Below are 15,010 nucleotides of genomic sequence, written 5' to 3'. Positions count from 1 at the left end.
CAACAGAACAGCAATGCATTTTATGGACGACCGTTTCGTGAACCTAGGAGAGGAGGTCATTCTGACTTTGCTACGACAATCTGGCGCTTCTGAATCAGCCACTGTAAGTATGTTTTGTTACTAGTTTAAGTATTTGCTGATGACTGTTCAAATGCGGAGTTGTGTGAGTGAGTGAGTGAGTGAGAGAGAGAGAGTCACATCACAGTGTAGTCAGCTGTCTTAACCGCGGCTTGTGTACTGCATCATTACTGTGTCTGTTCCCCTTTCGGGCTTGAACTGATGGTAAAACTAATGACATTATTTACGGTCTTTACATTTATTTTGAAAGATGAAGCTCGCCGATTATGGTAAGGGGCGTTACATTTCCGACGCGTGCTTGCGGTGTTTGGCCAATCACAATACACTGGGTCAGTTGGCCAATTAGAGCAGACTGCGCTTGTCAAAGGAGGGGACTTTGTTGAAAACGAAGCGTTTGAGAGAGGTGGGGCATAGAGGATCTACAATAATGTACAGTATTTGAAAAATTTGTTTTTTGAACATTACAGCATGTCAACATATTCTGTTACACCAAATAATGATCTTTAAAAAAAGCATCATATGACCCCTTTAAGAACAATTACAGAAGAATAAAATAAAGCATATTTCGTTACCTTTTGAAACGTAAAAGGGTTAAATTTGAGCAGATGATTTTACCATTGCTTTCATCGTCAGAGCGCACTTCCACAGTATATTCAGCATCTGCCTCATATTCACGATCTCAGGCATATTCTCAAAACTATCGTTTTCAATGTCTTCATATTCAATATTTTTATCACTGGCAGCTTATTCACCACATCTAGGATCAAATGACAGAGACATTTATATTTCATTGCGTTTAACAATTGCTCTGCAGTAAAGTCATTCAAACCAGTTAAATTTTTGCTGATGATATTCTTTTGTTTTATGCCTGCCGTAATTATGAGTGAAACGTCACGTCATCATTGTGTATCAAACAGTGACACCTTGACGAAAAAAGATGCATTGCACATATTGAGTCATCAGATATGTAAATATAGTTGCGCAGGAAAAAATACTTAAACATTTACATACCTCGGGTCTCTAGCGACCCTTTACACTTTTTACAAGAAATTAATCAGAAAACTGGCATTCTTTTATATTTTACTATTTTTTTCTTGTTATATTGTTTATAATTAATAGATTGAGGAATACTAAGAAAGTTGACGTCTAACCTTAAAAAAAATGAAGGAGGGAGAGGGTAGAGAATGATGTTCCGGGTCGCTAAAGACCCGAGGTATGCATTTAAGGGTTAATATGTATTTTTATCCTCTGATAGCTAATCTGGATTTTCAGCAGACATTACTGTAGTTTTCAGTGCCACTGACCCTTCAGAAATCATTGTAATATACTGATTTGAAGCTCAAAAGACATTTCTTATTATCAATATTTTTGTGGAATCCATTTTTCTTCGTATTCGTTGATCAATAAAAAGTTCAAAAGAACAGCATGTATTTGAAATAGAAATCATTTTAACAACACTAATCAGTCACTGTAATTTTATCAATTAAAAAGTTGTAATTTCTTTCCAAAAGCTTTTAAAAACCTTACCAACCCCAAACATTTTCACAGTAGGTGTTGAGTTATAATAATCTTTACCAACACACAAAGAAACTAAAACCAGTCAGTAATACAATGAGATTAATGCCTCACTACCAAATTTCTAAATCAGTACGATCACTATTCACTTTATCATTACCAAACATGCATCTCATCCTCAAAAGACCATAAACAAGTCCCAGCCTTACAACCAAGTACAACATTCAAAACATGTAAACAATGTTTAAAACCTTTTAAAAACCTGATACAAGCAAAGAAGGTTACTATCCAGGACATTTAGAGCTCTGCCTTTTCCTCGGTTACATTCAGAAGTTCCCATAACTGCTCTAGCAGGGGCTCTACTACTTGATTAAACTGGGAAACCCAAACACTGAGGCCTTCTGGTATATTATCGACTAGCATCTTGATAATCTGGAGCCACTGCTGGTTTAAATCTGCAACGACAGGCAATCGAAGCAGAGATTTAGGGCACAGCCACTGGCAGAATGAACAGTCAAAACAATCAGTCTTCAGATTAGGGATGTAACGATTCACTCAACTCACGATTCGATTCGATTCACGATTATTATAATTTTTTTAACAAAATGAGATTGAAGACAAATTATAAATTAAATGTGTCTTTTTATTATTGCTTGGACAAAATGCTGCACATTTCTTTGTGAAATTGATATATAATCATATAGCACTTGCATATTATTGCTGTTTTGTAGGTTTTGATTGCTTCTACTGTCCTCATTTGTAAATCGCTTGGGACAAAAGCGTCTGCTAAATTACAAAATTGAAATATTATGTAAATGTAAATAACAAAACTAAATTGAAATTTTAAAACAAGCCCCAAATCAAATAAATAACACAAATAAAATAAATATCTTCATATAAACAAAATAAGGCTTTGTCTCTGCTCTTTCCTTTTAAAATTAGAGGCAACCCCTGCATTTTAATCATGATCCAAACAAAGATGCTGCATACATGCAACAGGAGCAGTTTTTAAACTAAATTAGATTGTATAGTTTCGAAATTTGAAGCAAAAACAGAATGGTTTGACTTCAGTTTTGTGAAACTATAAATACAAATATCTGCATGAAACAGCGGAGCTGAATGAGACGCAGCTTCAGTCTCTGCCAGCAGGGGGCGCTTAAAGCGTTTTCTTGGTTTCCACTGTAAACAAAGCAGCACTGACCTTATGAACTTTAATATGCTTTATACAGAGGCAAGATGAAAAGAAAAAATACCATCTAAACTTTTCTAAAGACAGTAAGTTCCCCTCAGACATGCATTCATATAAACTCCTACACCTAAATGAATCGTGATTTGTTTAGCATCTCAACCGATTTGAATCCTCACATATTTGAATCTATTTTCAACCGGCTCGCGGTTAATCGTTACATCCCTACTTCAGACATACTAAAAGAACAGAATAGGACTATTCACCAACTATTTACTACTTCAACACAGAATAAAACATCTGCTAGTGGAAAACCTCAACATTTCCTACCCACCAATAAGTTTAGTGTCAGTTGAACCGTCATGTCCTTATGTAAGAACTGTGAGAGTCAGTCAGTCATCAGACTAGTGCAGTTTCCATGGCCTCACACAGTATTTAGGCTAAAATGTTTTAGCTTTTTTGTGGTCAGACTCATGAACTGTCATATTCTTGATTAAAAAAAATAAATAAAAAATATATATATATATATATCTATCTATCTATATCTGAAACAGATGACAGGCTAACTCCACTAGGAAAGACAACACTGGCAAGTAAACCAAGCTTCAAAAAGGACAAACAGCAAGAAGTGAGGTGAGGAACAGAGTCAGAGAGAGCTAAAGCAAAGACACCTCCCAGAGGCACTCATTCATGTCTGTGAACTTTATATTTCAGTGGACTCCACAACAATCCACACTATGTGGCTGACAGTTTTTCCAAAACAATTACAGACACATGGAGTGAAAAACTTACTGTACTTAACTTAAAGTACAATTTGAATATAATTAATGAATATAATTTACCTTGAGGTTGTTCAGAGGCACCACCTAATGAGAAACAAACAAATAAACAACAGGAAAAACAAAGAAATCTTTTACTATTCAAGAATAAGTAAAAATTTAAAGTTATGAACCAAATGGCAAGTATTTGCCATAAGTAAGGAAATAAATACCATTTTGATCATTATCAGGAATGTCTGCTCCTCGCCCTTAAACCAAAACCAACAACCACAGTTAGATTCATTCACAGCACTGAAGTACGTCATAGAAAAGCACATTAAATAACAAATGCTTTCTTTTTTTTTTTTAGGTAATTGTGATTGCATTAAGGGCTTGCAAATGGGTTGTACGTGAAACTTAGCTATATTTGAGTCATAAAAACCTGAGAAAACCCAAAACTAAGAAAAATAATGATGCAAACCTCCACTTTGGCCTCCATCGGGCTGGTATTCACCCCCTTCCTTCACATCAAAAAGGTCTTTGTCATCAAAAGTTCCACCACCTTAATGTGTAATACACAGAAGAATCGGATTGGGTTCAGTGACCATTCTTCAACTTCAGTAATCTTTCAGTCCCTAAGACTTTTTAAAGTGTAAACAATACACTATTTTTAACTTACACATTTGTCCCTGATGGATTTCACTTAATAGCTGTCACCGTCCCACCTGTTTGGCGCTTGGTGCTCTTTTTTTTTGTTGTTGTCTTTTTTCTCTATCAAATCTTTTAGTAATCATCATAAATCATATATCATTTGAAAGCTTAGAAGCCCAAGATTCATCCTGTGAAAACCATTTTGAAATCAGACATTTTGCGTTACCATGGAAATGGTACTTTAAAATATTTTGGCAGTCTCCTCCCCTTTAGTGGGCAGAGTCATATTACAAAATAAATTACAAAATAAATTACGGTCTTATACAATCAAAACTTTTTTTAATCTTGACAAAAAACATATAATTGGAAAGGTCTGAGTCTCAGGATTCCATATGTGGTGGTTATATTTTGAGATAGAAGTAATATTGACAGAAATCTAGACATTTGTGACTAGATAAATTAAATGGAGCTTGGATGGCACCCGGTGGCTGTTTGTGGTATAACGCCCTAAATAAAATCTCACAGGAACCTACATTTTTTTCATATCAACATTAAATTTGGAACATAACTTATTTAGACATAATGCTATAATTTTATAGCCTAGTAAAACCTGATATGTAAAATATTTATTATATATCAAATACAATTAATATAGTGCCTTTTCTTTACAATAAATTTAAACTACTATAACTTTTTGATACTTAATTCCACTTTTGCGACAATCTGCTGATTTTCCTCTTTAAAAAGAGAACAACCTTATGTCTGTATTCCAAAGTGTTCATAAATTACAACAATTTAAGTTTGGATAATGCACCTGCATGCCTATTTTTAAAAATGTGGAGTGACAGTAATTTTCAAATTAACCCCTTAACTGACAAAATGTGGACATAATCCATGATTTTTGTCAATAAAGACCATAAAATCATGTTTTGTTTGTGGGTTTTAGCATGCATGTGTTAACGTTTATCTGTAAGCTAGTGTGCTCCTAAACTTGCTATTATGAGGATACACACTCAAATTTTACATTTATATTTTCTTGATACCAATCAAATATAATGGTGCACTTCAAATTCTCGTCAGAATTTCTGACCAATCAAATGCTCTCTAAAATCTGAAGTGCCATGTTCTTGTCTAAAATAAGTCACTTGTTCTTATATTTATTAATTCCTATTTAGTAAATTCAACATACTGCACTATATATAGAGAACAGAGAATGCACAGAATAGACAGCAATTCACAATTTAAATATGCTTTCCATTGGAGATCAAGCATCTCAAATGGTTAGTCAGCCTCTGCATTATAAATAAAGAGTAGACAGATGAGGAGACAACACCAGTATCATCACCAACATAAATTGTATGCGTTTCAAGCTAAACATAATTATTACTAAAAATTATTACTGTTTACGGTTTCATATTAAATATAAAGAGAGCATCTATTTGACTTAATATAATACAACTGCGGCTATCTCAAGCGACCATGTGCTGGGCTGTGGTGTACACAAAACATTGACTGCTTTTTTTTTTTTACAGGGACAAGTTCTTTGATATATTACATTCTGACTTCATATGTAAATCTGAAATATGTCAACACCTTGAGGTCATGCGTTATTAAAAATAGACACCATCACAAGACCATAAAAACAGATGCTGGCAGAAACATACCAGTTCCTCTATCTTTGGGTGGGACCACAGGTTTTTTGGGCTCAGTATCTGCAGAGAGAGATAAACAAAAAAGAAAACATGGCATAATGTTACTGCTTAAAAATTATTCTAAACAGCACCTTTAAAACAAGCAGAAAAGGAAAACTAATAACATTGGCAAAAGCCATGAATAGCAGCACAGGATCTATTAAGTTGTAGTTTTAAATTAATATTTAATTATATTAATACCCAATATCAATTATTTTTAAAGGGGTAGTTCTTCAAAATATCCTCTTGTGTTCCACAGATGAAAGTCAGTCATTGTTTGGAATGACATGAGGTTGTATATCATGAGTAACTAAAGTTGCAAGCAGCGTTGAAATAGCCCTTGCACCCAGTTACCTCCACCTTAGAAAAATTGTGAACGGTGGGCAATATGCATTTAAAGTAGTAAATATAAGAGGAATATGTAAAAATTTATTTATGTGCCAATCTTCTTGTTGCCAGCTGGTGGCGCTATGACTATAACTGAATATTGGCATGTAGATGTCTGAAGGGTCGTCAGTAGATCACACGTGCGCTGGAAAGTGAACTAAGCCTGGAACACAACCTGCTCCGGAGCAGGTTATCTTCAGAGAGCAAGTTACTATGGTTACTGACATACCCTGAAAGTAAACTCCGATTTTGGAACCGAAAGCAGAGGTTATCCACTCGCTTATCCTCAAACATACCCGGGTATGTCACATAACCTGCTTTTTGGAATACCCCCCAGGACTTCTATCAAACATGTGAAGTTTGGTGCAGATCGAACATGGTATGACTGAGTTGGTGTAAAACATGACATATCCTGTTGCCAACAGGTGGCACTATGATTATAACTGAATATTGGCCTTTAGATGTCTTCAGGCCAGGATTCTTATAAAACGTGAAGCATGGGGCAGATTTGACATTGCTTGTTTGAATTTGTGTAAACCAGGGTTCCTCAATTAGTTTTCGCTGAGGGCCGAATTCTGCCAACAATAACAAGCCAAGGGCCACTGACCTATATATACACAGTTCCTTGTGAATGCATTCATATCCCTTCATTATTTTCACATTTTGTTTTATTGCTGCCTTATGTTAAACTGCTTTAAATTAGTTTTTTCCCACAACAATCCATACACCATAATTGTCAAGCAAAAAAGCAGGTTTTTAACATCTTTGCAAATCTATTAAAAATAAAAAAACTAAAATGATTCCATTGCATAAGTATTCATACCCTTATCTGAGACAGTTGAAATTTAGCTCAGGAGCATTCAAATTGCTTGTAGATGTTACTACACTTTGAGTGAAGTTAACCTGTGGCAAATTCAATTGAATGGTATGATTTGGAAAGGCACACACATCTTAATAAAAAGGTCTAACAGCTGATAATGCATATCAGAGCAAAAACCAAGCCCCGAGGTCAAAATAACTGCCTGTAGAGCTCAGAAACAGGTTTGCGTCAAGCCACACATCTGTGAAAAAAAAAATCTGCTTCATTGAAGGGTAACAAGCATGTAGTCTCCGTTACCCTTAATGGAAGAAGTTTGATACAACCAGGACTCTTCCTAAAGCTGGCCACCTGACCAAACTGAGCAATTGATGGAGAAGGGCTTTGGTTAGCATGATGACCAAGAACCTGATGGTCACTCTAGTTGAGCTCTATGATCATATGTGGAGATAGGAGAAATCTACAGAAGGACAAACATCGCCGCAACACTCCACCAATCCAGTCTTTATGGTGGGGTGGCCAAACTCAATCCTCTCTTCAGTTAAGACGTTAAGACACACACTTGGAATTTACAAAAAAAGCACATGAAGGACCCTCAGACTCTGAGAAACAAGATTCTCTGCTCTGATGCTCTGATATTCTAAGCACCATGTTTGAAGGAAACCAGCTCCGCTTATCACCTGCAGAGTACCATCCCAAAAGTAAAGTGTGCTGGTAGCAGCCTCATGCTGTATTTTGAGATAGAAGTAATATTGACAGAAATCTAGACATTTGTGACTAGATAAATTAAATGGAGCTTGGATGGCACCCGGTGGCTGTTTGTGGTATAACGCCCTAAATAAAATCTCACAGGAACCTACATTTTTTTCATATCAACATTAAATTTGGAACATAACTTATTTAGACATAATGCTATAATTTTATAGCCTAGTAAAACCTGATATGTAAAATATTTATTATATATCAAATACAATTAATATAGTGCCTTTTCTTTACAATAAATTTAAACTACTATAACTTTTTGATACTTAATTCCACTTTTGCGACAATCTGCTGATTTTCCTCTTTAAAAAGAGAACAACCTTATGTCTGTATTCCAAAGTGTTCATAAATTACAACAATTTAAGTTTGGATAATGCACCTGCATGCCTATTTTTAAAAATGTGGAGTGACAGTAATTTTCAAATTAACCCCTTAACTGACAAAATGTGGACATAATCCATGATTTTTGTCAATAAAGACCATAAAATCATGTTTTGTTTGTGGGTTTTAGCATGCATGTGTTAACGTTTATCTGTAAGCTAGTGTGCTCCTAAACTTGCTATTATGAGGATACACACTCAAATTTTACATTTATATTTTCTTGATACCAATCAAATATAATGGTGCACTTCAAATTCTCGTCAGAATTTCTGACCAATCAAATGCTCTCTAAAATCTGAAGTGCCATGTTCTTGTCTAAAATAAGTCACTTGTTCTTATATTTATTAATTCCTATTTAGTAAATTCAACATACTGCACTATATATAGAGAACAGAGAATGCACAGAATAGACAGCAATTCACAATTTAAATATGCTTTCCATTGGAGATCAAGCATCTCAAATGGTTAGTCAGCCTCTGCATTATAAATAAAGAGTAGACAGATGAGGAGACAACACCAGTATCATCACCAACATAAATTGTATGCGTTTCAAGCTAAACATAATTATTACTAAAAATTATTACTGTTTACGGTTTCATATTAAATATAAAGAGAGCATCTATTTGACTTAATATAATACAACTGCGGCTATCTCAAGCGACCATGTGCTGGGCTGTGGTGTACACAAAACATTGACTGCTTTTTTTTTTTTACAGGGACAAGTTCTTTGATATATTACATTCTGACTTCATATGTAAATCTGAAATATGTCAACACCTTGAGGTCATGCGTTATTAAAAATAGACACCATCACAAGACCATAAAAACAGATGCTGGCAGAAACATACCAGTTCCTCTATCTTTGGGTGGGACCACAGGTTTTTTGGGCTCAGTATCTGCAGAGAGAGATAAACAAAAAAGAAAACATGGCATAATGTTACTGCTTAAAAATTATTCTAAACAGCACCTTTAAAACAAGCAGAAAAGGAAAACTAATAACATTGGCAAAAGCCATGAATAGCAGCACAGGATCTATTAAGTTGTAGTTTTAAATTAATATTTAATTATATTAATACCCAATATCAATTATTTTTAAAGGGGTAGTTCTTCAAAATATCCTCTTGTGTTCCACAGATGAAAGTCAGTCATTGTTTGGAATGACATGAGGTTGTATATCATGAGTAACTAAAGTTGCAAGCAGCGTTGAAATAGCCCTTGCACCCAGTTACCTCCACCTTAGAAAAATTGTGAACGGTGGGCAATATGCATTTAAAGTAGTAAATATAAGAGGAATATGTAAAAATTTATTTATGTGCCAATCTTCTTGTTGCCAGCTGGTGGCGCTATGACTATAACTGAATATTGGCATGTAGATGTCTGAAGGGTCGTCAGTAGATCACACGTGCGCTGGAAAGTGAACTAAGCCTGGAACATAACCTGCTCCGGAGCAGGTTATCTTCAGAGAGCAAGTTACTATGGTTACTGACATACCCTGAAAGTAAACTCCGATTTTGGAACCGAAAGCAGAGGTTATCCACTCGCTTATCCTCAAACATACCCGGGTATGTCACATAACCTGCTTTTTGGAATACCCCCCAGGACTTCTATCAAACATGTGAAGTTTGGTGCAGATCGAACATGGTATGACTGAGTTGGTGTAAAACATGACATATCCTGTTGCCAACAGGTGGCACTATGATTATAACTGAATATTGGCCTTTAGATGTCTTCAGGCCAGGATTCTTATAAAACGTGAAGCATGGGGCAGATTTGACATTGCTTGTTTGAATTTGTGTAAACCAGGGTTCCTCAATTAGTTTTCGCTGAGGGCCGAATTCTGCCAACAATAACAAGCCAAGGGCCACTGACCTATATATACACAGTTCCTTGCGAATGCATTCATATCCCTTCATTATTTTCACATTTTGTTTTATTGCTGCCTTATGTTAAACTGCTTTAAATTAGTTTTTTCCCACAACAATCCATACACCATAATTGTCAAGCAAAAAAGCAGGTTTTTAACATCTTTGCAAATCTATTAAAAATAAAAAAACTAAAATGATTCCATTGCATAAGTATTCATACCCTTATCTGAGACAGTTGAAATTTAGCTCAGGAGCATTCAAATTGCTTGTAGATGTTACTACACTTTGAGTGAAGTTAACCTGTGGCAAATTCAATTGAATGGTATGATTTGGAAAGGCACACACATCTTAATAAAAAGGTCTAACAGCTGATAATGCATATCAGAGCAAAAACCAAGCCCCGAGGTCAAAATAACTGCCTGTAGAGCTCAGAAACAGGTTTGCGTCAAGCCACACATCTGTGAAAAAAAAAATCTGCTTCATTGAAGGGTAACAAGCATGTAGTCTCCGTTACCCTTAATGGAAGAAGTTTGATACAACCAGGACTCTTCCTAAAGCTGGCCACCTGACCAAACTGAGCAATTGATGGAGAAGGGCTTTGGTTAGCATGATGACCAAGAACCTGATGGTCACTCTAGTTGAGCTCTATGATCATATGTGGAGATAGGAGAAATCTACAGAAGGACAAACATCGCCGCAACACTCCACCAATCCAGTCTTTATGGTGGGGTGGCCAAACTCAATCCTCTCTTCAGTTAAGACACATGAAAACACACTTGGAATTTACAAAAAAAGCACATGAAGGACCCTCAGACTCTGAGAAACAAGATTCTCTGCTCTGATGAACCTCGATTCTAAGCACCATGTTTGAAGGAAACCAGCTCCGCTTATCACCTGCAGAGTACCATCCCAAAAGTAAAGTGTGCTGGTAGCAGCCTCATGCTGAGGGGCTGTTTTTCAGCAGCAGGGACTGAGGGACTCATTAAGAGTAGAAGAAACGCTCAGTGCAGTAAAATATAGAGAGATAGCCTTAACGAAAACCCAGTCCAGAGCATTCAGAATCTCAGACTGGGCAGAAGGTTCACCTTCCAACAGGACAATGACCCTAAGCACACAGCAAGAGTGGCTTATAGACAACTGTGTGAACATCCTTGAGTGGCCCAGCCAGAGCAGTTAAAACTGTAACGCCTTGTGTCCCAACCAGACACGACGCGATAAAAAGTATGTCGTTTTAGTACTAACCACCCATGACGGCGACACGTGAAAATAAGTGACATGGGATTCTATTTTAGGAACGGTTCTTATTTTCTGCGACATCGCGGCAGGAACAACATACAAAATATTACAGTGATAATCTCAGGTAATGATTATGTGCTTTATTCAATGTTAAAAGTGTCTAATGTGAGTTTGAATATTTTGCGTTATCTTTATAGCCATAGTGAAAGCAACAATAGATATTTTACCTCAGATCTTAAATGAATGCAAACTTGTACGTTAAAACTGTGAACTCACTGCATCACTGATTCAGCAGTTATCGTGTCGCGCCGCATCCAAGACAGCATCACTGATTATAATGAGTTCTATTGCATCGCGCCGCGCCGCTCGCGTCCGGTGTAGACATGATGCAAGTTAATGTAGCTCTCTGATGCAGCGTTTGAATTTTCATGCCACATTATTTGAAATTAGCGCCAAACTTTTTCCTCTCACAGGCCGGATGTGGCCCGCGAGCCGTCTATTGAGGAACTCTGGTGTAAACCATGCCATTTCCTGTTGCCAACAGACCTCAAACTTGTTGAATTTGGGGCAGATTGGACAATAAAACACCTTTGTTTCATGCCATTAGCAGCATGTTTTAACAGTTAGCTAAATTGTGCTAGCATGGTTTAACATGTTTCTATTATGTTGCTAGCATGTTTTACAGTTGCTGGCATATTGTATTATGTTACTGAGAGTACATTGCAGTGTAAAACATGTCACTTCCTGCAACCAGCAGGTGGAACTATAACTGTAATTGAATATTGCCATGTAGATGTGTTTAAGCAGGACTCTTATCAAACATGTTAAGTTTGGGGCTGATTGGACATTGTATGCATGAGTTACAACAACTTCCTGTTTCATGGCATTAATAGCATGCTTTAGCACTTAGCCAAGTCTTTCTAGCATGTTGTTTTAGCTTGTTTCTAGCATGTTGCTAACCTATTTAACACTTGCTGATGCTTTTTAACATGTTGATAGGAGTCCAACGGTGTTAAACATGCAACTTCCTGTTACCAGCAGGTGGCGCTATAACTAACTGAATATGGGCATGGACATGTGTTCAGGACAGAACTCCTATCAAACGTGTGAAGTTTGGGGAAGATTGGACATTGTTTGCCTGAGTTACAGCAACTTCTTATTTCATGGCAAAACATCGAACTTTGTCAGGCTGCCAGGGACACGCCTTTCAACGACAACTCAAGATCTTCGCAATTTAGCATTGCTAAAGCCTTATGATTACAGTCACCAAATCTGAAGATGATCCGATTAAAACTGTAGGAGGAGTTTGTTAAAGTATGAGACCTGAAAATGGCAAAAACTGCACAAAAAATCATAGAGGAAATTCAAAATGACTGACTTCCTGTTGTGTTTAGGACTTCACTCCAAGGCTGCATTACAGTTAACTTTTTGTTATGCCCCACACTCTCTATAACTTCCCTCCATCACGTTTACTCAGATGTACGTCATTGATTACGTTGCATGAGTGCCCACTACTGGCGAAACCCTTGGAATGGGCTGAATTGGAACGTCCTAACCCCTTGATCACTTAGAATCCACTATGGCATTGGTTTGTTTACATGTTTCCCCTTATTAATTTGTTTGGTGCAGCATTCTATATGTATGCTTGGGCTGTTATAAATGTAAAAAAAAAAAATATATATATATATATATATATATATATAATGGGATAATTAACACTGAAATGCAAATAATTTACTGACCATCATGTCTTTCCACTTTTGTTCTTGTCCTCCTGTATGATTGTTGTTCTTCTGTAGAACATAAAAGAAGATATTTAAAAAAAAATCCGTCTGTCTGTCTACGTAAACAAATATATATATATATATATATATATATATATTTATTATAGAGTTGTTTGGGGTGGGGATAAATTAAACGCAATCTGCGATGACGTCATAGTCGTGTTGCATTGTGGTCTACAGAGCGGCCTGAAGTGTGCATATGAAGCAGACTCGCTCCCCCTTCAAAATTGAGGGGTCGAGGGTATGTCCATGTAAACTTCCCCTGTCCACTTGACGAAGTGGAACTCACTTCAAAATGGTGGTGGGGATTCCCCCGAGGGTAAGTGCTTTGGGATGCTCACAAGTGCATGTCTAAAAGTGAACTGGAACGCAGCCCAAGATACTTTTTGTAGGTATTGGGACATTACATGCATGTACTGAATTTCATACACATACGTGAAATGTAGCAGGAGGGGCGCTTCGTTAATTTTATAGGTGGCGCTATCGAGTCATTTTGCCACGCCCAATTCTGAAACCCATATCAGGTGTACATTTTCACCTGTTCTGAAGTTTTGTGAGTTTTCGACCATGTTTACGCCCTCAAAAATGTGATTCACTTTGGAGAAGAAACTGAGCAATTCCAAGAGGGTCCTCGCACCATTGGTGCTCGGGCCCTTCTACTACTATTAATAATAATCTGAGCAATTCCAAGAGGGTCCTTGCATCGCAGTGCTAAGGCCATAAAAATTGAGGGGGAAATTTATCGATGGTTGGATAGAAAGAAAGAAAAAAAATGGAAGCTACACACCCCAAAAGTTAAAAAAGCAAAACTCATTTTTACCTGGACCAAATGCATCAGACAGATCGAAGTCACCTGAGAATCAAAACATCATGTTAATTTTTTTGCAATGGTATGTCGATTACTGTACAAAATTAAAGTAACACTTGACTTGAAGTAGGGCTGGACAATAATTCAATATCAATATGTATCGCAATATAATTTTTTTCAATAACGGTGATATGATTTTTAAACATTTCCGATATACATTACCAGTGTTTCCCATACGCGGGTGTTTTATATGAATGTATCTCTGAAGGGAACCGACTGTCTTCAGAAAAGTTTAGATGGCATTTTGAAATATTTTTACTATTTAAAATTACTGCTTTCTATTTGAATATATTTTAAAATGTAATTTATTAATGTGATCAAAGCTACATTTTCAGAATCATTAATCCAGTCTTCAGAGTCACATGATCCTTCAGCAATCATTCTAATATGCTGATTATCAATATTTAAAACAGTTGAGTAAAATTTTTCAGGATTCTTTGATGAATAGATCCAAAGATCAGCATTTATCTGAAATAAAATCTTTTGTAACATTATACACTAGACCATTCAAAAGCTCTTTTTAAAATGTATATTATAGAAATTATTACTTTCATTTAGCAAGGATGTTTTAAATTGATCAAAAGTGATGATAAAGACATTTATAATGTTACAAAAGATTTCTATTTCAGATAAATGCTGTTCTTCTTAACTTTCTGTTCATCAAAGAAACCTGAAAAAGATCTACTCCGCTGTTTTCAACATAATAATAAATGTTTTTTGAGCACCAAATCAGAATATTAGAATGATTTCTGAAGGATCAGGTGACTGGAGTAATGATGCTAAAGCTCTGCTTTGAAATCACAGGAATAAATTATATTTTCAAATAGAAAAGTTATTTTAAATAGTGAAAATATTTCAAAAGGTTACTGTTTTTGCTGTATTTTGGATCAAATAAATGCAGGCTTGGTGAGCAGAAGAGAATTCTTTAAAAAACATTAAAAATCTTACTGTTCAAAAACTTTTGACTGGTATGTTAGCCTATAGTTTGAAGTAAAAATATATTAATAAGGAGAGTCTGAGATTTATTTGAC

The 15,010-nt window shown here is 36.0% G+C and overlaps 1 protein-coding gene across 5 annotated transcripts in view; it reads right to left on the bottom strand.

The window, feature by feature from the left end:
* cd99 (CD99 molecule) overlaps nt 1–15,010 on the bottom strand; it is a 30,160-nt gene that overhangs the window by 9,036 nt on the left and 6,114 nt on the right. Inside the window, exons 8-13 of one of the 5 annotated variants that reach the window (XM_016290182.1) lie at nt 13,932–13,964; nt 9,075–9,122; nt 4,019–4,099; nt 3,771–3,806; nt 3,622–3,645; nt 1,624–2,048 (exon numbers count right to left, since the gene is read on the bottom strand). In XM_016290182.1, the coding sequence (XP_016145668.1) occupies nt 1,891–2,048; nt 3,622–3,645; nt 3,771–3,806; nt 4,019–4,099; nt 9,075–9,122; nt 13,932–13,964 (380 nt within the window). In that variant the 3' untranslated portion in view covers nt 1,624–1,890. Of the gene's footprint in view, nt 1–1,623; nt 2,049–3,621; nt 3,646–3,770; nt 3,807–4,018; nt 4,100–9,074; nt 9,123–13,931; nt 13,965–15,010 lie in introns of those variants that run through there. The other 4 variants (XM_016290184.1, XM_016290186.1, XM_016290185.1 and 1 more) reach the window with 4 other exon arrangements.

Source organism: Sinocyclocheilus grahami, unplaced genomic scaffold (genome assembly GCF_001515645.1).
Source record: "Sinocyclocheilus grahami isolate Dianchi unplaced genomic scaffold, SAMN03320097.WGS_v1.1 scaffold255.1, whole genome shotgun sequence".
Lineage (NCBI taxonomy): Eukaryota > Metazoa > Chordata > Actinopteri > Cypriniformes > Cyprinidae > Sinocyclocheilus > Sinocyclocheilus grahami.
This window is presented reverse-complemented; position numbering and strand designations above follow the sequence as displayed.